The sequence below is a fragment of the Salminus brasiliensis genome, chromosome 18 (assembly GCF_030463535.1).
Source record: "Salminus brasiliensis chromosome 18, fSalBra1.hap2, whole genome shotgun sequence".
Classification (NCBI taxonomy): domain Eukaryota; kingdom Metazoa; phylum Chordata; class Actinopteri; order Characiformes; family Bryconidae; genus Salminus; species Salminus brasiliensis.
This window is the reverse complement of record NC_132895.1, coordinates 9,001,443-9,024,300: the sequence shown is the minus strand read 5'-3', so window position 1 is coordinate 9,024,300 and position 22,858 is coordinate 9,001,443. Positions and strand designations below refer to the sequence as shown.

General features: G+C 40.7%; 1 protein-coding gene across 1 annotated transcript; it reads right to left on the bottom strand.

Moving 5' to 3' along the window:
- Positions 1-6,828: 6,828 nt before the first annotated feature.
- cplx4a (complexin 4a) lies at positions 6,829-14,622 on the bottom strand. The gene is made up of 3 exons (XM_072662262.1): positions 14,459-14,622; positions 9,555-9,642; positions 6,829-7,056 (listed from the first exon to the last, which is right to left on the bottom strand). The coding sequence occupies exons 1-3, from the start codon at positions 14,620-14,622 to the stop codon at positions 6,829-6,831; spliced, it is 480 nt and encodes a 159-aa protein (XP_072518363.1).
- Positions 14,623-22,858: the final 8,236 nt, after the last annotated feature.

Here is a 22,858-nt window from a genome sequence, read left to right as displayed (position 1 = left end):
TTCAGCATCTACTATAATTTATTAATCGTATACTATGATGACGATAACGATTCAGTAACTGCAATCAGTTATTCAGTAACTTCTATAAACTACCCGGAATCTATCTTTAAGAAAAGATTCAGTAACTACAACAAATGATTCTGTATTTTCAAAAAATGATTCAGATGTAATTGATTATTATCTACAACAGATTATTCAGTATCAAAAATACGCTATTCAGTATCTATATTCAGTATCTATGAATTATTCAGTGTCTACAAGAAATCATTTAGTATGTACAACAGATTTGTGAGTATCTAACTAGAATTTTTCAGTATATATGATAAATGATTTACTATTTTCAATAAATGAGTCAGTATTTTTAATTAATTATTCTGTGTCTTCAATAAATTATTCAGTAACTACTTTGAATTATTCAAAATTGACAAGAAATTAATTTATGATACAAGAAATTTTACAGGATCTATTTATAGTTATAGAGTTATACAGTATCTACAAAAAAAAAAAAATTTTGAGTATCTATATTGTTCAGTATCTACAATTGATTTGTAGTATGTAAGTATTTGATTTTTTTGTATTATTATTCAGTAATTTGTATAAATTCATTATTTGTATAAATTATTCAGTACAAGAAATGATCTACTGTGAATTATTCAAAACCAACAATACAATATTTAGTAATTGTAACAAATTATTCAGTAACAACAACAAATGATTCAGTAGCTACTATGAATTATTCAAAATCGACAAGAAATGATTCAGTGAGTAGTATTCAGTATTCAGTACAACACGCTAGAATAACTTATCCAATAACAACAAGAAATGATTCAGTACCTACTATAAGTTATTCAGTATCTACCATAAATAATTAGCATCTACATTAGATTATTCAGTATCAAAAATGGATTATTCAGTATCCACTATGAATTATTCAGTATTATTTAGTACACTTTACATATTCAGTAAAGCTAATATGCAAGTTGTGTATGTATAAAAGTGAAGAAATTATATCTGCTCTCAGATTCAACAACTGTATATAAATGACTCTTTAAGTCTTCTTTGGTAAAACTGTAATTTGTTGAAGAAAAACACATCAGATCAATCTCTGGGTTCATCTGTGCACCCGCTCTCAGCCCACTTTATTAGAAACCTCTATTTCTCTATTCCCTATACTTCCAAATACTCTCCAGCTATCAGCTCGCCCTAGCTCACTGCTCGCCAATGCAAATATACAATCAGACTGTAGCCTGTGTGTTGCGTCACAGTCTATCAGCCCTCATTTAGCAGATCATCACCTGTTTCTGACCACAGGATGGGTGTAGAGCAGGTGATATCGGGGTGCTGGACCGGCTGAGGGAGTCACTGCTGAATACAGAGATTGTACAACACCATTATGAAGCACATTTAATGGAGGTGGCTGCAGAGCCACTAATCTCTCTTACAGGCTCCTTCACACTCACTTCCACAGACCTGAGATGAGCTGAAGAGGTGTGTGTGTGTGTGTGTATGTGTTTGAGAAAGAGCCACCCTGTGACTGAGGTGAACTTAATTGGAAGAATTTGCCAACTTCCTCAGTGCTGAATGGATACGCGTAATTAGTGGTGAAGTAAGACTGACAGCAGTCTGGTAATCCGCCGGCCACACGCTGTTTAAGGGGATTACGCTTTTCTCCCCTTAAAACACTAAAACAAAGCCCCCCTTTATTTCTGCTGTTTGGATTGTATGTTATTACAACAGATAGCGGTCTATTAGGCTCGCTAAGCTGTTTTTATTCATGAGTTCTCAAAAGAGAAAAGAGAAAACACACAAAGACAAAAAAATAGGTTATTAGATACATTGAGCACCGTGAAATTACAATAGTGAAATTAAGTGTGTAAGGGAAACTCAAGGGTCAGACTGTTTTGGAGGAATGGAACTGCAACATGTTAGTAATGCAACACATTTTTGTTGTGATAACATTTACAATAACATTTATTTTTGTAATAATGTCTGACTTTTTTTTTTTTTTTTTTTAACATTTTTTGCAATAATTTGCTTATATTATCTGCTTTTTGTTTATACTTATATACTTTTATATTTTTTATTTATTGGTGGTGGATTGCTCCTGGCAAAAGAAGAATCTTGTCTTATCTCAGTAACATGAACAACAACAACAACAACAACAACAACAATATATATATATATATATAATAATAATAGGAGATTGTTGTCAATTATAACCAATTATTTTTAAGTAGTAATTAATCAATGAAAATAAAAGCAAACAAACAAGGTTACAAAGTTGCTTCCAGTGATTAATAGTGAGCCAAAAAGCTCAAGCAAAACAAACACAAAACAGTCTAAGTTGCTTCCAAGAACCAAAATATTCTAATAAACAAAAAATCAAACAAACAAACAACAACAACAACAACAACAACAACAAAACAATCTGATCAACATTATCACCAACTTTTATTTCCTTTTTTTATCTCTGAGGAAAGTCAGTTGATTGACTGACCACTGTGACCCACTGTGAAAATAACTGCGGGTCACTTCCGAGCCTAAAGACATCGCCCTGGACCAGCTGGTGATTGCAGTGGGGATTCAGGGTCTGACTCCTCAACCAGGCTTTTAAACTGTCAAAAACATCATATTAGTTATAATAATAACAATAATAAATATTATTAGTATTTAGTATTAGTATTTAGTTATTGACATTCTTTTTAATTATTTAATTTATTGAAATTATTTTGAGACACTCCAGGTTACAAAATGTTCTGGATTTTCAACATAATATTGTTTATTAAACATTTAATGGCATATTCAATAATTAAGACATTGTTGAGTCATCCTCAACATTTTATATGAAATAATGAGAGGAGACATTTGACATATCTCCCTGCATTCCACATGTTTCTTTTTAATTACTGAATTAATTAATTCATTATTTCATGTAAAATTCTAGTTGAATGTGTGAATCAGGAGGTGAAGACAGTTAATAATGTTTGGGCCAGGAGTCATTTAGTTCATATTTTGTGTATAAATTATGCTTTGGTGTGGCGCAACAGATAACACCACTACCAGCCACTGAGCTACCACACCATGTGGGAGACTGGGGTTTGATTCCCGGTCTGGGTGACTGTGCTGCGCTACACCAATAAGAGTCCTTAGGCAGGACTCCTAACACTACACTGGCCCACCTCTGTAATATGAGTTACCTTGTAAGTCGCTCTGGATAAGAGCGTCAGCTAAATGCCACAAATGTAAATGTAAAAGATACATCAAACATTATGATATTATTTATTATTTTTTAAAACTGATTCAATAAAGATTATTTTTTGGTAAAATTACAAAAGGTGTAGACTGGAGAAATGTATTTGAATGTTTATGGTTGCACCACAGGTAGCGTGTGTTTGGGTTCGATCCTTGCTCAGGCCTTCCTCCCACCTCCCAAAAGCACACACACGGTGGCTCACTTGGCTGTGCTACACTGCCCCTAGGTGTGAGTGTGTTTGTGAATGGGTGTGTGTGGTACCGTTATGGACTGGTGCCCCGTCCAGGTAGAGGTATTCCTACCTTGTGTCCAACGATTCCAGGTGTACTCTGACCTCGCTTCAGTCACTTCACCCGTCAGTGGTTTTACTGTTATTTTTTTTGTATTATTTATGGATGTAACCTGTATAATGGCGTGTTCTGAGGAGCAGAGGAGATGTATGACACTGTATGATTGGAAACATGCAGAGTCAAACCGATCACACCAACACTAGCTGAACCACGGCCTGTGTTGTTTTCTAACTGAAGAGAGTTCGACCCAGGCATTTAGCCTGATGGGATGACCGTCTCAGCTCGGCTGATCCTATTAGCACTTAATCTGTTGAACTCAGAATCCAAGGCATTTTGACCATAGACGCTCATGAAATTCACATAACAAGGCCAGACTTTCTCCTCCTTCTGACTAAGCAGGGGCGCAACAGTTGTGGAATAATCTCTAATTAAATTAAGACCCATTTCTGTCTTCATCTGGCAGATTACAGTGTGCTGGTGCACTTCAGATATTTTGCACCTGATCTAAGTTACCTAATCTTTAAATAAATGTTTTCATGTAGCATAACTTTCACATCTCCAGTGTAGCACTAGGATCTCACTGACCCAGTTCAGCCCATAAACTCATTTACTGTAGCAGCTTTGACAGGCAAATTACACACCCAGAGTTTTCCACCCTGCAGCAACTGTTGCGCACACCCAGCCACTCAGCCAGGGTCTCACATGGGTGGAATGTGGGCTAGGTGGGTTCCAAGTAGGCATGGGCTCTGAGTAGGTTTGTACATGTGTTAATACTGGGACCCAGTTGGGGTTTCCGAATGGGCCCCATTGTTACAGCCCACCTTAATCTCACATGGGTCCCATCTAGGCCCTGTTTGCAGTGTACAACCCAGTTGGGGACCAGGTTTAACCCCTCTTGGTTCCATCACTGAGCCTGGTTGGCATCCATATGTGGGGTCAATATGAAGCCCAGGGACAAAACTTAATGGTTCCCAGTTGGGCTACCCATACAGGCCCCACATGGGCATGTTATCTGGCCAATCAGTTACCAAAGATGGTAGTTTTGAATCTTGGCCCTGTGCTTGGAACTGATGTGAACTCATATAATAGAAGCCAACGGGCAGAAAATCACCCGGATGATGCAGGAGAATTTGGAGGATTCCTTAAAATGACCTTCAAGATGACCTCACCACATTTACATATTTTATTAACTAAAATACCATTAAGAGCTCTGACTTATGAACAATCAGTTTTATTACTGAAATTCTTCTGCACACACATAATACATGTTATATCCACAACCTCACACACTTACATATTTCACTTTGTCTCACATTAAATCTACAGAAGTTACTGAACAACAGCGTAAAATTGTAATTTCATTCAATACAGTGGTAAATTGCTTGCCATGATCTGTGTAAATTGTTGCAAGACATGCACCACTTTCCCACCCCCATCCTTTCTGGAAAAGCCCAAAGGGTGTTCAAACCATGCCTCCCACAGTCTGGGCATATGCTACATCTATTATGCAAGAATTACTTACTGGTTAAAAAACATTTTCTTTACAATCAATAACACTAACTATTCTTTTTACTAACTGTACAGCATAAAAGACACTGTATGAAACCTCCAATAGTGCTGGGATCATTACTGCTGAGGGTAAGAAGAGGATGTACAGTTGGGGCAAACTGGGAGGCAACAACTAACAGCATTGAAACAACACCTAGAAAAGAACAATGGATTTTCCAATGTCAGAGAGACAGAAAAGACAATCAGACGCAACCAAGTGGATCCCAAAAGTCTCCAGTGTTGGGAAATAATGACTATGGACCATGTTACTAGTGGGTATTTGCCAAAATGCAATTCTATGAGTCTACTGTACATGTAATATGTCACTTTTACCATCACATTTGTCCTTGTTAGTGATATTGCGAACTGCATTGCATTGTTTACTTCTGCGTCTCAGTTTAGTTGACAATACATATTAAGTTTAGCCTCATAAACATTAGTAAAGAGCTGCAGCTGAAACTGATTGGATACTGTATAATGGGTTTACTGTTTATTCCCATCTGCAAGTTAGAACTCTCAGTTTTCTGACCACGTAGTACTGTGGTGTCGATGGGATTTGTTGAACTTGTGACCCCCTGTCTTTTGGCAATGTGTGTACATGTGACACCATGTTCATTACCATGTCCAGGAAGGTAAAGAAAGGTAAATTTACTCAGAACTGTAAATTTACTGTTTTTATGTAGTGTAACTTCATTGCTCTAGACCGGCCCTATGGTCTAACTGCTGCTCATTAAGTGTGAAGGGATTCAAAGTTCAAGTCCCAGCAAGGGCTCAGAGCTCCAACGTTAAAAACCTCTCAACCTGGGGACGTGTGATATACTCCCTAACCTGGGAGTAAATAGTAAACAAAGAAGGGGCGGAGCCACAGACTAAACATCTTACACGGTATTTAATCAGTTTCAGCTGCAGCTCCTTTATTAATGTTTTTGAGGCTGAACTGAGATGCTAAAATTTAAAAATGCTCTGTGGTTTGTTATCATTTTACATTGGCCTTATTTTAAACTTTTACAGAGTACTCATCATCCGTCCTTTAAGAAAAGACACTAGGCAGTGCCATTTAATAGCCAACAGGCCTAAAAAACGGCCCAGAAGCATCAGAGCTGATATGATGGAGAGATTGAACAGCAGGTATCACTGCAGGTGTGAATTATTAACAGGTTTATGACCTTATTACTGCAGTACTTATAGGTGTTTGACCCTGCCTGGTATTAAATATTGACTGGTTAATTGCCTAATATGTATTTAAGCTACAGAACATGATCATGAATAACATCACAGTCATTGTTTCAGAGTGGGGGGGATTACCGTATTTTAAACATTGGCCATTTCTTCTGCCAAAAAGTAGTTCTAAAGAGAGCTAGAAAGTGTATTAATAATTATTAATAATAATTGTTGCATATTTAAGCAATAGAACACAATATGGCTGGAGTTCATCACAGACCTGATGTTATTCACAGTGACACACGACATGAAGTGGAAGAAGCTTGGAGAATCAGTTAAGATAAGTGTTGTGAATATATGGCAATTTCCTCCGCCAAAAAAAGTAGTTCCACCACAAACGCAAGGAACTCAACCATTCCTGTTGCTCTGCAACCGGTGGTCAGTGGAGTAAGACATGGGTAATCAGCCTTGCTGTCACCGTGTAGAACAACATGGGTAGGTCGCTTTTTAACCAATCAGACTGTGTGGCTGGAACTAATCAGTGGTTTATATGAGTGTGTAGATTCTCCTCGGCCGTTACATGATGGAGCATTTCTCCTCCGCCTTGCTCTTCATCTCGGTCAGCGTGGCGGAGGCCTTCTCTTTGATTTGGTCCATGTCCATGTTCTGCAGGTTCTGCATCTGGCCCAGAATGGAGTCTTTCTCCTCCTCTTCCGTAGCGTCCTCATCCACCATTTTCAGCAGCTCCTCGGGCACGTCCACGTCATCTCCAGCCATCTGGATCATGTTCTCGTCCTGCTCACTCTGAAACACAGGCAGAGAGAGGCGCGTGTTACGGTAAAGACTACACCCACTGTAACAGCTAGCTGGTCAGGAGAAAGGGTTCTAGAAAGTGTGTTCACACTGTTCTAGAGAGTTCTCCCCGATTCACACTGTTCTAGAGAGTTCTCCCCGATTCACACTGTTCTAGAGAGTTCTCCCTGATTTACACTGTTCTACTGTGTTCTCCCCAATTCACACTGTTCTAGAGTGTTCTTCCCGATTCACACTGTTCTACAGTGTTCTCCCCGATTCACACTGTTCTAGAGTGTTCTCCCCGATTCACACTGTTCTAGAGTGTTCTCCCCGATTCACACTGTTCTAGAATGTTCTCCCCTATTCACACTGTTCTAGAGTGTTCTCCTCAATTCACACTGTTCTAGAGTGTTCTCCCCGATTCACACTGTTCTAGAATGTTCTCCCCGATTCACACTGTTCTACAGTGTTCTCCCCAATTCACACTGTTCTAGAGTGTTCTCCCCGATTCACACTGTTCTAGAGTGTTCTCCCCAATTCACACTGTTCTAGAGTGTTCTCCCCGATTCACACTGTTCTAGAGAGTTCTCCCTGATTTACACTGTTCTACAGTGTTCTCCCTGATTTACACTGTTCTACTGTGTTCTCCCCGATTCACACTGTTCTACAGTGTTCTCCCTGATTCGCACTGTTCTAGAGAGTTCTCCCTGATTTACACTGTTCTACTGTGTTCTCCCCGATTCACACTGTTCTACAGTGTTCTCCCCTATTCACACTGTTCTACAGTGTTCTCCCCAATTCACACTGTTCTACAGTGTTCTCCCCGATTCACACTGTTCTACTGTGTTCTCCCCGATTCACACTGTTCTAGAATGTTCTCCCTGATTTACACTGTTCTACAGTGTTCTCCCTGATTTACACTGTTCTACTGTGTTCTCCCCGATTCACACTGTTCTACAGTGTTCTCCCCGATTCACACTGTTCTACTGTGTTCTCCCTGATTCACACTGTTCTAGAGAGTTCTCCCTGATTTACACTGTTCTACAGTGTTCTCCCTGATTTACACTGTTCTACAGTGTTCTCCCCTATTCACACTGTTCTACAGTGTTCTCCCCAATTCACACTGTTCTACAGTGTTCTCCCCGATTCACACTGTTCTACTGTGTTCTCCCTGATTCACACTGTTCTAGAATGTTCTCCCTGATTTACACTGTTCTACAGTGTTCTCCCTGATTTACACTGTTCTACTGTGTTCTCCCCGATTTACACTGTTCTAGAGTTTTCTCCTCAATTAACATTGTTCTAGAATGCCTTTCCTCATTCACACTGTTCTAGAATGCCTTTCCTCATTCACACTGTTCTAGAATGCCTTTCCTCACTCACACTGTTCTAAAATGTTCTCCCTGATTTACACTGTTCTACTGTGTTCTCCCCGATTCACACTGTTCTAGAGAGTTATCCCCGATTTACACTGTTCTACTGTGTTCTCCCCGATTCACACTGTTCTAGAGAGTTCTCCCCGATTCACACTGTTCTAGAGAGTTCTCCCTGATTTACACTGTTCTACTGTGTTCTCCCCGATTCACACTGTTCTACAGTGTTCTCCCCAATTCACACTGTTCTACAGTGTTCTCCCCGATTCACACTGTTCTACTGTGTTCTCCCCGATTCACACTGTTCTAGAGAGTTCTCCCTGATTTACACTGTTCTACAGTGTTCTCCCTGATTTACACTGTTCTACTGTGTTCTCCCCGATTCACACTGTTCTAGAGAATTCTCCCCGATTCACACTGTTCTAGAGTTTTCTCCTCAATTAACATTGTTCTAGAATGCCTTTCCTCATTCACACTGTTCTAGAATGCCTTTCCTCATTCACACTGTTCTAGAATGCCTTTCCTCACTCACACTGTTCTAAAATGTTCTCCATGATTTACACTGTTCTAGAATGTTCTGCCCCTTCACACTGTTCTAGAATGCCTTTCCTCATTCACTCTGTTCTAGAATATTCTCCCCGATTCACACTGTTCTAAAGTTTTCTCCCAATTCAAACTGTTCTAGAATGCTCTCCACCTTCACACTGTTCTAGACTGTTTTCCTTATTTTCTGAGTCCTACAATGATATCTCCCATTTACACTGTTCTCGGCTGTTCTCACCTCGTTCTAGAATGTTTAGATTCAGACCTCCTCTCCCACCTTTGATCAACACAAAGTGTGGGGAATAAACCCAACAGGTTCCGTTCACTGAAGGCTGATCAAACTGATTACGGTTCCACCTGACTGGTTCTCTATTTTTTAATAGAGCTATGAAGGGTTCTATACAGTACCTAAAAGAATATAAAGCACCGGAGCAGGGAAGGGGGACATCGTTCTAACAAGAGTTTTGGTTAAACTATTCAGAGAGCTCTGAGCTTTGTTTTGGGGGGTTTACAAACCGCTCTGCAGGTTTACCTCAGCGCTCATTTGGAAATGTAACCGGTTTTAAAGGTGGAGAAGGTTCAGGTTCTTACCTTCGGCAGTCTGTACTTTTCTCGGAGACACACCCTGAGGGTCGCCCGCTCTGCTTTCTTATGCAGGAAGTCTGCGTCTCTCTCCATCCTGAGGGTCAAACAAACAGTCAACAGGTCAGATCAGACCAGAACTCAGTGTTAGCGAAACCACCAGAAACTAACTAACTAACTGCCTGCCTGCCTATCAATCTGCCTGTCTGTCAATCTATCTGTCTGTCAATCTATCTACTTGTCTGTCTGTCTGTTTGTGTCACTGTATGTCTGTCAATCTATCTGTCTTTCTATCCATCTATCTGTCTATTTTTCTATTTACTTGTCTGTCTGTCTGTCTACCGACCTAACTATACCAATCTAATGATCGTTTTTGTAGGACTGAAAGTCACAGCCACATGTGATTCATAGAATCACAAAATCTGAGAAGTGGAAGGCTAACAAATAGCCTCTCTCTATATAGAATCTCACTGTAATTCTGAACTGAAACATTGGTAATTGTAAGTTAATATAATGTAAGGTATGAATTTGTGTTTAGTTAGTTAATCAGTAGAAGTACAGTAGAAGTACAGTAGTCATTGTGGATCAAATGAAGATGAATTGATGGGCCTCCAGCCTGACCCAACAGCCGGACCACATTGAGCACATGCTCTCTTGGACTCCTTGCGACAGACAGGACAGTTGTGTCATCCCTGGGTATTGAACCGGCAGTCTTACAAGTAGGACACTTGATAGCCTACCTGAACACATTACTGATATTGGAGACTTGATAACTGATAACTGATAACTTTTTCAATCCAGCGTGATCAACTCTGAGCACACAAAACATATCCAAACATATCCAATTAATTAATTGTTAATAAAGTTATTCTCTATGAATATTTTATACTTTGATCACTTTCCTTATATTTGGCTAAAATAATTAAATGTAATGTTCAGAATCACAGAACATTTTATTTTATTACTAGCTCAATAAAACACCTGAAGTTTGAAGAAGCCAATCAGCAAGGGCCAAGTTGTGATGTTCTAGATGACTGGGTCAGAACATCTTCCAAAACATCAGGCAGGTCTTGTGGGGTGTTCCAGTGCCTACCAAAAGTGCTCCAAGGAAGGACAACCGGTGAACTAGTGAAAGGGCCATGGGCACCCAAGCTTATTAATGTTCACAGAGGGCAAAGGCTAGTCTGTTGTGATCCATTCTCACAGAAGAGTTACTGGAGCACAGACCTCTGAAATTAAATTAAAGCTGGCTACACCTAGTGGACTTGGCTACAACCAGTTTTGGTGGCATGAGGGGGGCCTACACCACATTAGGCAGGTGGTTTTAATGTTATGGCTTATTACACACTGGAAACTAGGGAATGAGACTAGGGAGGAGAGTGGATAGACCTGGAAAGCACAGTGACAAGAATATGGGCCCTTTAAGGGGTTAATGTGGTCAGTTATTTCTATTGTTTTTTCATTATTTTATGGCTGTCTGACCTGTGCTCATGGAATTAGGGATAGATGAACTGTGAAAGTCAATTTATTAATGTGTAATATTTTACTAAGAGCAGATTTAAATGACCTCTAGAGCTGAATGCTACAGCTTATGCGGTGCTAAAGCGCTTCAGGCCGGTTAATCGCATTGTTCAGTCAGTGATGAGGCGCTAGCTCAGGCCACGTGCAGTTCTGCTTCACCTCACACTCAGTAACTCACACTAAAGAAAGTCTGTTTAGTCTGAATACGATGAGATTATAGCCGGCCTTTGGCTTTGGGGGCGGGAAGGGTTGTGGTGTGTGTTTTGGATCTACATTCTTAAATTTAGGCCTTCTTCACACGTTTGGTTTGTTTTGCTCTGGTATGAACAAAAAAAATGCATCACAGCAAACCACATGAGACTGTTCCCTGGGGCGGGAGCAAGAAAGTAAATACAGGAAGAAGGTCCTATGTTCTGGACATTAACACCTGGCTACAAGAGTGTTTAGCTCAGACGTGCAGAGTACACTGATAGTTGGGTCGGATTGCGGTCAGATCACTCTCTCAAGTTCATTTGAGACCGGACCAAGACCACCTTGACTCAGGGGTCTCTGTGCGGTTGTTTCAGTGATTGCTGCATTCACATCTGCCCCAACAAATCACATTAAAGACGTCGAACCAGATTCAGATTTAACTGGACTAAAAAAAAAGTGTATATGTTGGGCTCTGAGTGGTCCAGTGCTAAGGTGCTGGCACTATTACATGAGCAATCCTGAGTCATGCTGCCTGTCATCAGCAGCCAGAGCCTGAGAGAGCACAACTGGCCTTGCTCTCTCTCTCTCTCTCTCTAGATAAACATGAACCTATTGGCACCATGCTGCATAATGCCAGGAGTGGGCTAGAGGGGTATAAAGCCCCCCAGCACTAAGCTGTGGAGCAGTGGAGGAACTGTCTTCTCTAGAATGATGGATGGTTGGTGCTCCATCCAATACCTTTGGGATGAGTTGGGGAGTTGGGGATGATGAGGTAAGGTGGTGACCATCCAACATTCTGACCTCACTAATGCTCTTGTCGCTGAATTAAATCAAATTCCAGAAAGCCTTCTTTCCTGGACAGTAGAGACAGTTACTCCAACAAAAGCAGTAAACTCTTTAATATCCCTGATTTCCCAAGAAACAATGAATAGGCAGGTGTCCTAATACTTTTGTCTATTTAGTTTTGTTTACTAACAGCATAGTGATTGACACAAACATTATTTGTGGTTTCCCCCTGAGGCTGGGGGGCCCTGATCAACTGACTATACTGCTTATAGCACTAGAATATGATGTAATAAAATATATTACTGATGGGCAGCATTACCGAACATCACTCTGATCAGAGGTAATCTCGTTATATAACATGAATGTGTTTCCTTTTGTACTTTCATTAAATTGAAATTACAGTACCCTTCATCATACAGTATCATTTCTTCTACTGGTTATTTGTTATGGGAGTGAATTCACACAGTGATTGATCTTCATAAACGTTAAATATATAAATGTAAAGGTGAAAATGTAAAGCGGTTTAATTGTAAGGGGTGAAGAGAAAATGAAAAGGGTGCTTTAAAAAAAAAAATTATCCTTTTTAGAACATAATGCTGGGCAAACATCTTAGGCGGGTGGTGTGATGCAGTGGGTAACAACAAGGCCTCCCTCGTGGTAGACTAGGGTTCAATTTCCTTGTTTGGCAAGCACACCACTCTACACCTATAGCCCCAAAGTCTTTGGTCAAGACTCGCTCCTAACACTACATTTCTGAGACTTGAGGTTTTGCTGCTAACAAAGTGTCCATGTTGTGCTCATTAATCTCATTATTCTAAATGTGATTCTTAAAATATAGAGTGAAGGTCTTAGACAGCTTTCATTAAAGTAGAAGGTTAGCTGCTGCTGGAACTAGACACATCCATGTAGTGTTGAAAGTTCATAGAGAACATCAGCACGATCTAATGTTATATAGAGATTCACAGGTAGACACACTTCCTGACCACTGTCTGTATGTTTATTTGGGTTTATTCTAATGTTACATAGAGTTAATTACAGGTAGACACTTTTACTGACCACTGATGTTATGTTTATTTTGGTTTATTCTAATGTTATATGGAGGTTTACAGGTAGACCCTGTTACTGACTAGTAACGTTATGTTTATTTGGGTTTATTCTAATGTAATATAGAGATTTACAGGTAGACACTCTCACTGACCACTGATGTTATGTTTATTTGGGTTTATTCTAATGTTTTATAGAGTTTTACAGGTAGACACACTTACTGACCACTGACTTTATGTAGTTTTACAGGTAGACACTTTCACTGACCACTGATGTTATGTTTATTTGGGTTTATTCTAATGTTTTATAGAGTTTTACAGGTAGACACACTTACTGACCACTGACTTTATGTAGTTTTACATGTAGACACTCTCACTGACCACTGATGTTATGTTTATTTGGGTTTATTCTAATGTTATATGGAGGTTTACAGGTAGACCCTGTTACTGACTAGTAACGTTATGTTTATTTGGGTTTATTCTAATGTAATACAGAGTTTTACAGGTAGACACTCTTACTGACCACTGACTATGTTTATTTGGGTTTATTCTAATGTAATACAGAGTTTTACAGGTAGACACTCTTACTGACCACTGACTGGGTCATTCTAATGTCCTATAGTTTGTTACAGGCATAAACACACTGCTAAGTGAGTGTTCTGTATATGTGTTTAGCCTAGTCTGTGTTAGGACCTGGTATTAGTGCTGATTAGTAGGTAGCAGCTCAGACGTGTGGCAGTTAGCTCAAGACAAACATTTTCTTCAAATCTCTCCCATCTATCATGTCTATGACCCTCAGTGAGTGATTGACAATCTCATTTTGACAGTGAAAAGTTGGAGATGGGTACAATATTATATGGTACTTCAGTAGTTACATGGCAACAAAAGCTAAATGTTGAGCGACTGACGTACAATAGGACATGTTGTTAAAATGCGAGAGCCTGAACTGTGTGACATGGCGGATGACTGATGCCATCAGCTGAGGGAAAGATTACAGAGGATGGGATTATGTAACAGCGCTTTGTAGCTTGGACGCAACACATACAGCTCTTTGCATTATCATTAAAACGGGTTTAGACTTTTTTAAGCTTGTGCTGTTGATTTTCCCTTATGTGTGATGCCTAAAAAGCAGTGTTAAGTAAGTGTGGAAAATGTTTATGTAAAATAAAGCCAAACAGGCTGTGTGCATCACATTAATTCAACCTGAACGATGAGATAACTCATATTCCGATCAAATATAAAAGATTTTAATTGACAGGCTGTGGTTGTATATCCTGAACAGTACACTGTACAGGTCAGAAAATGGTGGCATGTGTAAAGATGGACTCTATGACGGACAGTAAAAGCTGTAAAGCACTGGTCTCTACTCACTTCTCCTCCACCACCTGTTTCTGGTACTCCTCATATTCCTCTCTGGTCATTCCTGCAGCCGCCGCGGGGTCTTTGGGGGCCTCCTCTTCGGCCTTTTCTTCGCCTCCTCCGAGACCCATGCCCTTCAGAGGGTTCCCCACCATAGTCTTGATGAGAAAAGCCATTTTATCCTCTCCCAAATGGAGCCTGTAGCTGAATGTCAAAGGTCAACCTGCGATGCTTTGAGAGAGTCTTCTTGTTTTAGGTTGAGAGGCCTTCAGTCCAGGTGGTGAAAGTGAGGAGAGTTGCTAACCCACCGGTCTGCCTGTGCTGTGAAGGACACACTGATGGAGGGAAGAGAGAGAGACAGAGAGAGAGAGAGAGAGAGAGAGAGAGAGAGAGAGAGAGGCTATGCTAAGGCTGTAATCTGGATTAAGCTGCAGTTTCTACTTTATTCAAAGGCAGATGGCTGCGAGTTTTGCCCCCTTATTCCACCCAGTCCAGCACACGGTGCCATGCTATAGAACTACAACCAAATGTGAGGAGATTAATAGACAGATAATAATAATAATAGACAGTTAATAATAAAGGTGCTACCAAGGGTTCTTTGAGAAATGCCCTAGAAGAACCCGTACATTGGCAAAGAACATTGAGTTTGTCCAAATGTTTGTGGACACCCCTTCTAACGGATGCATTCAGCTACTTTAAGTTGCACCTATTGCTGACACAGATGTGCAAATGCACACAAACACAGCTTGTCTAATCCCTGTAGAGCAGTATTGTCAAAAGAGTAAGACTCTCTGAAGCAAATAAACATGAACCTACTGGCACCCCTGCCTAATGCCTAGATAACCTAATGCATGGGCTAGAGGGGTATAAAGCCCCCCAGCATTGAGCTGTGGAGCAGTGGAACTCTGGAATGATGGTTAGTGCTTCATCCACCTTTCGAGATGAGTTGGGGAGTTGGGGATGAGGTGGGGTGAGGAGCATCCTGACTTCACTAACCCTCTTGTAGCTGAATGCAATCGAATCCACACAGCAATGCTCCTCCAAAATCTAGCAGGCCGTCTTCCCTGGACAGTAGAGATACAGAGTAGAGATTAGCCTGGACATCAGGTATGCTCCTTCCGTCCCCACCGCCTGCTAATCACATTAGCTAATAAAGTGACCAGCCAATGCGGAGTGACTGCAGAGCTCACAGATCATCCATATATAACCTGTGTGAGGCCAGAGGAGTGTAATAATACACCTGTTCTCCGGTTTCACCTGGCCACTGACCAAGGCCCTACTTTTTAACAACAAGGGGAAAAAATCTCATAATACCACTTTATATTTGCATTATGATTATAAAATGATTAGAATGCATAGAATTCATCAGTGGGAGATATATTATTATGCAACAAATGGGAAAGAGTCATTATTATTATTAGTTTGATATTGATAATTATGGGTAATAATTAGAACCAGTAACTTGCAGCCTCATTCGTCTATTCATACCATTCATCATCTCAATACAACGGCACCTGCCAAAGGGAGGGATCTATATACGTATTAGGCAGCAGGTGAACAGTCAGTTCTTGAAGTCGACGTGTTGGAAGCAGAAAATAATGGGCAAGCATTAGCATCTGAGCCAAACTGTGGTGGCTGAACGACTGGGTCAGAACATCCCCACATTCAGTTTAAAAAGAGGTGGTGGATGACTTCACATATGTGTCAGAGGAGACATGTGCTAGTCTTCACCCTCCTAGTGTTGGTAGCATTGCTAATGATATAGGGGTTCTCATTGACAGGGGTTGGGTAATTGGCCTTCCAAATTTGGAAGAAACTGGGGTAAAAATTTAAATACATTCTATTTAAATTCCATTGCAGAGGTTACAGAGGCAAAATGATGAGAATTGTGTCACTGTCTAAATACATATGAGCCCTTACTTTAACACATACCACATTTTGTAGTCTTTAATGCAAAAGCTTTGCATATTCTGCAAGTGAAATAAATATTGAACACATCACCGATTTCTGACGTAAATATATTTCTAAAGATGCTATTGACATGAAATTCTCATCAGATGTTGATAACACATTCGATTTACATATGCAATCAATCAAACAATGGATGCCCATAAATTAAGTTATGTGTAATACTGAAAAATGACACACTGAAAAAGTCACGACACCAACTGAAATCTCTCAGTAATTAGAAAGCAATCCTGTCACTTAGTGCAAATTTATATCAGCTGCCTCAACTGATGGCCTATAAAAGGTGTCACACAAGAAACATCTCATGATGGGTAAAACCAGTGAGCTCTCCCAAGACCTTCGCAACCTTATCGTTGCAAAAATACTGTTGGCAGGTTACAGAAGAAATTCTACTATCTACTACTGAAGGTTCCAGTAAGCGCTGTTGGAGCCACAATCCAGAAGTGGAAAGAAGATCATTTCACTGTAAACTGGCCACGACCAGGTGCTCCCCGCAAGGTTTCAGACAGAGGAGAGAAAAGGATTACCAGAAGAGCTGTCCAATGACCATCTGTGGAGAGCTACAGAAGGACCTGGAATCAGCAGTACAACTGAACCACCATGGCCTGTCTGCACGCTCACCACTCCATTGCTGTAGAAAAAGCATGACAAAGCAAGTTTAAAGCCCAACATTTAGACATGCCTGTGAAATACTGAAAGAGAACATAATCTGGTCAGATGAGCCCAAACCTGAACTCTTTGGATGCTGTAATACACACCATGTTTAGGCCCTGCCAAAAACACCATACCAACAGTGAAGTCTGGAGGTGGGAGCAGCATGGTGTGGGGCTGTTTCCCAGCATACGGCACCTGGCACACTTTATATAATTGAAGAAAGGATGAAAGGACAAATGTACCGAGACATTCCAGCAAACCAGCAAACAGAAGCTTCAGGATTTGAAGAGTGTTCGTGTGGAAGAACGGGCCAAAATCACACCTGAGCAACGCATGCCACTAGTTTCTCCATACAGGTGAGGTGTCAGGAAGCTGTCATCACAAACAAAGGCTTATGTATGAAGTATTAAAGAAATTTTCAGTAAGTGTGTTCAATACTTTTTCCCTGAGTCATTTCTCATTATTACACAAAACATCATTTCTAGACATCTATGATTTGATTTCTTTGCATGTGTGAGCTGAATGGGTTTTACCAACATCTGGTGAGAATTTCATGTCAATAGCACCTTTAGAAATATACAGCTTTGAAAAACAAAGAGAGCACTTAATTGTTTTCTTAAATTTGCATCTCTACCTGTACAGCAGCCTTTTTATTCCAGGCATTTCATCAAACAAAGCTGAGTTTGCTGAATTTGCAGACTATGAAAGGCATAAAGTCCCAACAGCAATGTGGGAGACTAGTGGAGAGCCTGCCAAGACAGAAAAGCTGTGATTGGCAGACAAGGGTATTTCACCATAGTGATTTCTGAATGCTCTCAAAGTTCAAGTATTAGTGCTGTGTTGTTTAAACTTCAATAAAAACTTCCTTACATTAGAATTATAAGAATATCTTTGCATTATTTGAGCAGCTGTTTTCGAGCAATCTCTAAATAGCAAATAATTTTATTTTGAACTTAGGGGAAATGTTGTCCATGATTTATGACATACAACGCAAATGTTAATTTCCCTAAACACATCACCTATAAATAGTAAAACCAGAGAAACTGATCATGTAGGGTGATCTCTTATTTTACCCGCTGTATATTTGTTACCCACTGTTTTTGATAAGGAACGGACCAATAGAAATGCTCCAGAAGGTCTTGGAATAAAGTCTTTGTACACTGACTTCCATTGAAAGCTATGAAGGGTTTTCCCTTCACCTGCAAAAGTGTCATTTTGAAGATAAAGGTTTTAGCATGGCAGCAACCGTATGTTATAACAAGTAAATGAGCGGTGATTATACATTAAACTGTCCATAACTTCTGCATGATTTCTGTAAAGATAATTAAATAATTCCTCAATAAAATGTTCAGCAAAAACAATTCCCACCTTAATGTTTCTTTTTTACTTACTTTTACATCCCATGTTGCAGGGTGATTATCTCTCATTAAGGCTTCCTTAGTGCCAGAATGGGGCCTGTGGTTGCCACTACAAGGTTGAGCCACTCAAAACAATAGGGAGTCCATTGTGTTCCCATGATCCTCGTATTGCTTCTTTGTTGGAACGACACAAAGATAAACATAATAACAACACAAATTGAGGCAACAGGGACGGATAGAAGGTCGTTTAAAGAGGGACTTGTGGGCGACCTTCCTTATTTCCCCTGGATTCCCTTATTCCGCATCCGGCTGAACGTGTGCTCGCCTTAAGGACGCATTGTTAAACCATTTCTGTAAACAGTACACACTTAATGTTCAAGTCTGACCGGAAGAAACACAAGAGGGATTCACACAAAAGCGGCGGCATTGTTCACAACAAATGGCCAAATACATTACCAATCAGCGCTGTGCTAACGGCAGGCCTGAGTCCGCTCATACCACCTCAATCTGTGTTGAATTGTTAAAAGTCTATTAAAGGTCTTAAGGGATCTTTTACAGAATTGCTTATGTGGTTTCAGACGTTGTCCGGACGTGGCTCAGTACTAGCTGAAGCAGCAGCAGCATCTTAGAGCATAGACTTTGTCCAGGTTTATGGACAGCAATGTCCTACAGTGTCAAAAAACACTTAAAGCAACTCTATTTAAGATTACCACTTCAACACTTCAGTGATGTTGGTTAAGAGCCAAAAAACTGCAAAGCGCACTACTGAACATGCAAAAGCACACTATTGAAAAAATGGAGTAAACAGGTTGATGAGATGTTCCTCAGTAGCCGACTGTGTTATACACCCTGATCCAACACTGGAACGCATACCTTGTGGAAGATATGATACTTATAAAAATAGTAATGCATTTAACATCAGATCTTTGAAGTTTACGGTTTAAGATACAATATTAAGCAATTTTTATAACATTAATGTAAATAAAAATACAAACCTAGGTCTAAACTGTGCTCAGATTATAGGTGTTATTTCCTTATTTAGTTAGTTAACATTTTAAATGAAATTAAAGCAGCAGTATGCAAGAATTGGTATATGTTGCTCCTGGGCTCCCCCTACAGCTGCAGAGTGTCATTGACTTTTACCCCACTGCAGTAAATACTAGTTACTGTTTGGTGACAAGCTGAGAGATACAGAGCCATTGCTGAAGGTGACAGAAGCATGTAGACTGCGACTCTGGTGCTGTTAATTTAACCATCTCAAAATCTGAGGGTGCTACAGATCCCTCTGCACCTCCATGTCCCACGTCTCTGCTAAAGGAGCAAACCTCAGACACCGAACACATCTTGGCTTACTGTACTTGAAAAATAATGGGGAAAACTGTGTAAACATGGCATTTTTGAACTAGCGCTTTGAGTGGGATGGAAGGTGAGTGTACGTCAGCCGAGCTGTGTGAGGAGGTGGACGGCTGATGGTGGAATAGGATGACAGATGTGCCGGGCTTTTCCATGGCATCACTGCGTAATCCTCTCGGAAGAGAGGGGGGGAGTAAAGAGAGAGGGAGAGAGAGAGAAAGCAAGTGACAGTGAATGAGTGGGGGTAGGGTGGCGGTTGAGAAAGCACAAGTGAGAGTCAGTGTGTGTGTGTGTGTGTGTGTGGGGTGAGGGAGATTATCAGAGCAGCTCCACCAGAACAGCACAGTTCACTAATAATCCCAAATGGACGTCAGCAGGGAGCTCATGAATTCAACTGGAACTGATGGAGATTGAATGGTCACCACAATAAGAATTAGCAACACCTTCAGGTCAAGAAGCAGTCCATCACACTACCCACACACAGTTATGGTCAAATGGTCATTGGCACCCTAGCACCCTTCAACATCTCAGCTCAAGCCCCTTTTTAAAGACTATGCCTTCCCGATTATCTGACTCCAGTTGAATGCAAAGGTTTGGGCAACTTCCAACAACGAGATTTGTTGATTTCCTAAGTGAAGATGAGCAAAACCCTCTGTTAGAAACTACACTATATGGACAAAAGTATTGGGACACCTACAGGAGCTTTTATGACGTCCCATTCTAAATCCCATTCTAAATCCATAGGCATTAATATGGAGCTGGTCCCTCTTTGCAGCTCTAACAGCAGCAGCAGGTCTGGAGCTGGAGACTTTTCTGCACTCGGCCCTGACCCCACTCTGTACCTTTACATGGTCTGACACTCGGTGGCTGAGTTGCTCTCTGTGGTGACTTTTCAATAATAGCACTCACAGCTGATGGAGGAAGATCTAGGAGGGAGGAAAGCAGCGGTGGCTCCTATTACATTCAGAACCACGCTGGAGTTCAGGGAGAGCCTCCCAGTTCTTTAGAGCCTCCCATTCTATCACTACTGTGTGGAAAGCCAGATTGCATGGCTAGATGCTTGATTTTATACACCTGTGGGAATGGGACTGAATGAACCACATAAATTCAATGATTAAGAGGTATGTCCCAATACTTTTGTCAATGTAGTATATTTTCAATATTGCATTTTTCTGAAAATGTAAAGCATCACCTCAGAAGCTTACGGCTCCTACTTGAAGCAACACAGTCAAAATAGAGGTTACAGTATATTTAGTGCAAATTGTAAACAGTGCCATAATCCATGACCAGTGTTGACCTATAGCATGCGGCCATTTCGCTGAGTTTACACAAGTGCTTTGTTGCGAACAGCTGCCTTGACGGACAGCAAGTCTCCAGACAAAGAAACCAAATCAGGCTTTACAGTGTGGAGTTCTAAAGTACCCCAGTGGGAGGATTTCCTGCTGTTGTTTTAGCCATTAAGGGAATCCCTTACAGAGAACTAATGAGGGCAGGGGGTGAGAGGCAGCGAAAGTGTTGTGACCTCCCCATTCTGAGCTCTAATCCCAAGAGGAACTTTTCACCTGGATTAGCTCACGTTGCTCACAACGAATGGAAGCCAGTGGGAGCCAGTTAGCATGATCACTGTTTACACAATGCTAATCAGCTCCCATTCGTTTTTATTCATGATTAGCAAAGGCAGGGTGTTTTGGGTAAAGTAGCCCTTTAATGGCGGCCCTGGCTTGCAGGAGGTACTGGTACTCTAGCATAAGACCCTAGCATAAGCACGGGTCATTCGCCGTCACTCCCAGGCTCATGACGACTTATTCACAAAGCACAAAGCTAATAATTTTGGGGCGGACATGAGGACCTGAAGTTCATGCCATTAAATACATGCATGCATCTCCTGAAATCTCAACTCAAATCTTACCATCCACTCCAAAATGTGCCCAGAAAAGATTCCCCACACCATTACACCAACTCCACCTGCCTGGACTGGCAATACAAGGGAGCACAGGTCCATGGATTCATGATGTTGGCACCAAAATCTGACCATCTGAGAGTCTCAGCAGAAAGCAATTCATCAGACCAGGCTATATTTTATAGTCTTCAACTGTCCAGCGTTGGGGAGCCGGTGCCCACTGCAGCCTCAGCTTTCTGGTCTTGGCTGATAGAAGTAGAACCAGACGTGGCCTTCTGCTGCTGAAGCCCATCCACCTTAAGATTCACCTACAGTCTTTCTATCAGCTCCAAACAGTCATTCCTCGTTGACCTCTCTCATTAAGAAGGCATCTGAACCACCGCTTACTGGATGGGGTTTCCTTGTTGAACCATTCAGAGTGAACCTGTTGGGCTGAAAATTCCAGGAGATCAGAAGGTCTAGAAATACTCAAACCTTAAAATGACATCATGTGTTTCCTCTCATGCTGATGGTTGGTGTGAACATTAGCTGCTGGCCTGTCTCTTCTGCATTGCACTGCTGCCACACGATTGGCCGATGACATGATTGCATTAATAAAACTGCATACCACTTTTCCTAATTAAGTGTTATATACACACTACATGGATAAAAGTATTGGGACACCTGATCATTCACGGTTTCTTAATAAATCAAGAGTGTATATATATATATATATATATATATATATATATATATATATATATATATATATATATATATATATATATATATATATATTCCTCATGCCTATATATGACACAACAGATAGATAGATAGATAGAAGCTGTCTCTACTGTCCAGTCAAGGCATGAGGAATTTATTGCATCTAGCAACAACAGCATTCATGATGCCTGGATGTTGGATGGCCACCACCCCATCTCATCACAAAAGTATTGGATGGAGCAACAACCATCATTCCACAGAACACAGTTCTTCCACTGCTCCACAGCTCAGTGCTGAGGGGCTTTATACCCCTCTAGCTCACACCTGGCATTCATGCTTCATGTTTATTGGCTCCAGAGAGTCCCATTCTATACTTGTCCACAGGCACTGGACAAGATGTGTATGTGCATTTGCACATATGTGTCAGCAATGATTGCAATTTAAGTAGCTGAATGCATTCATTAGAAGGGTGTCCAC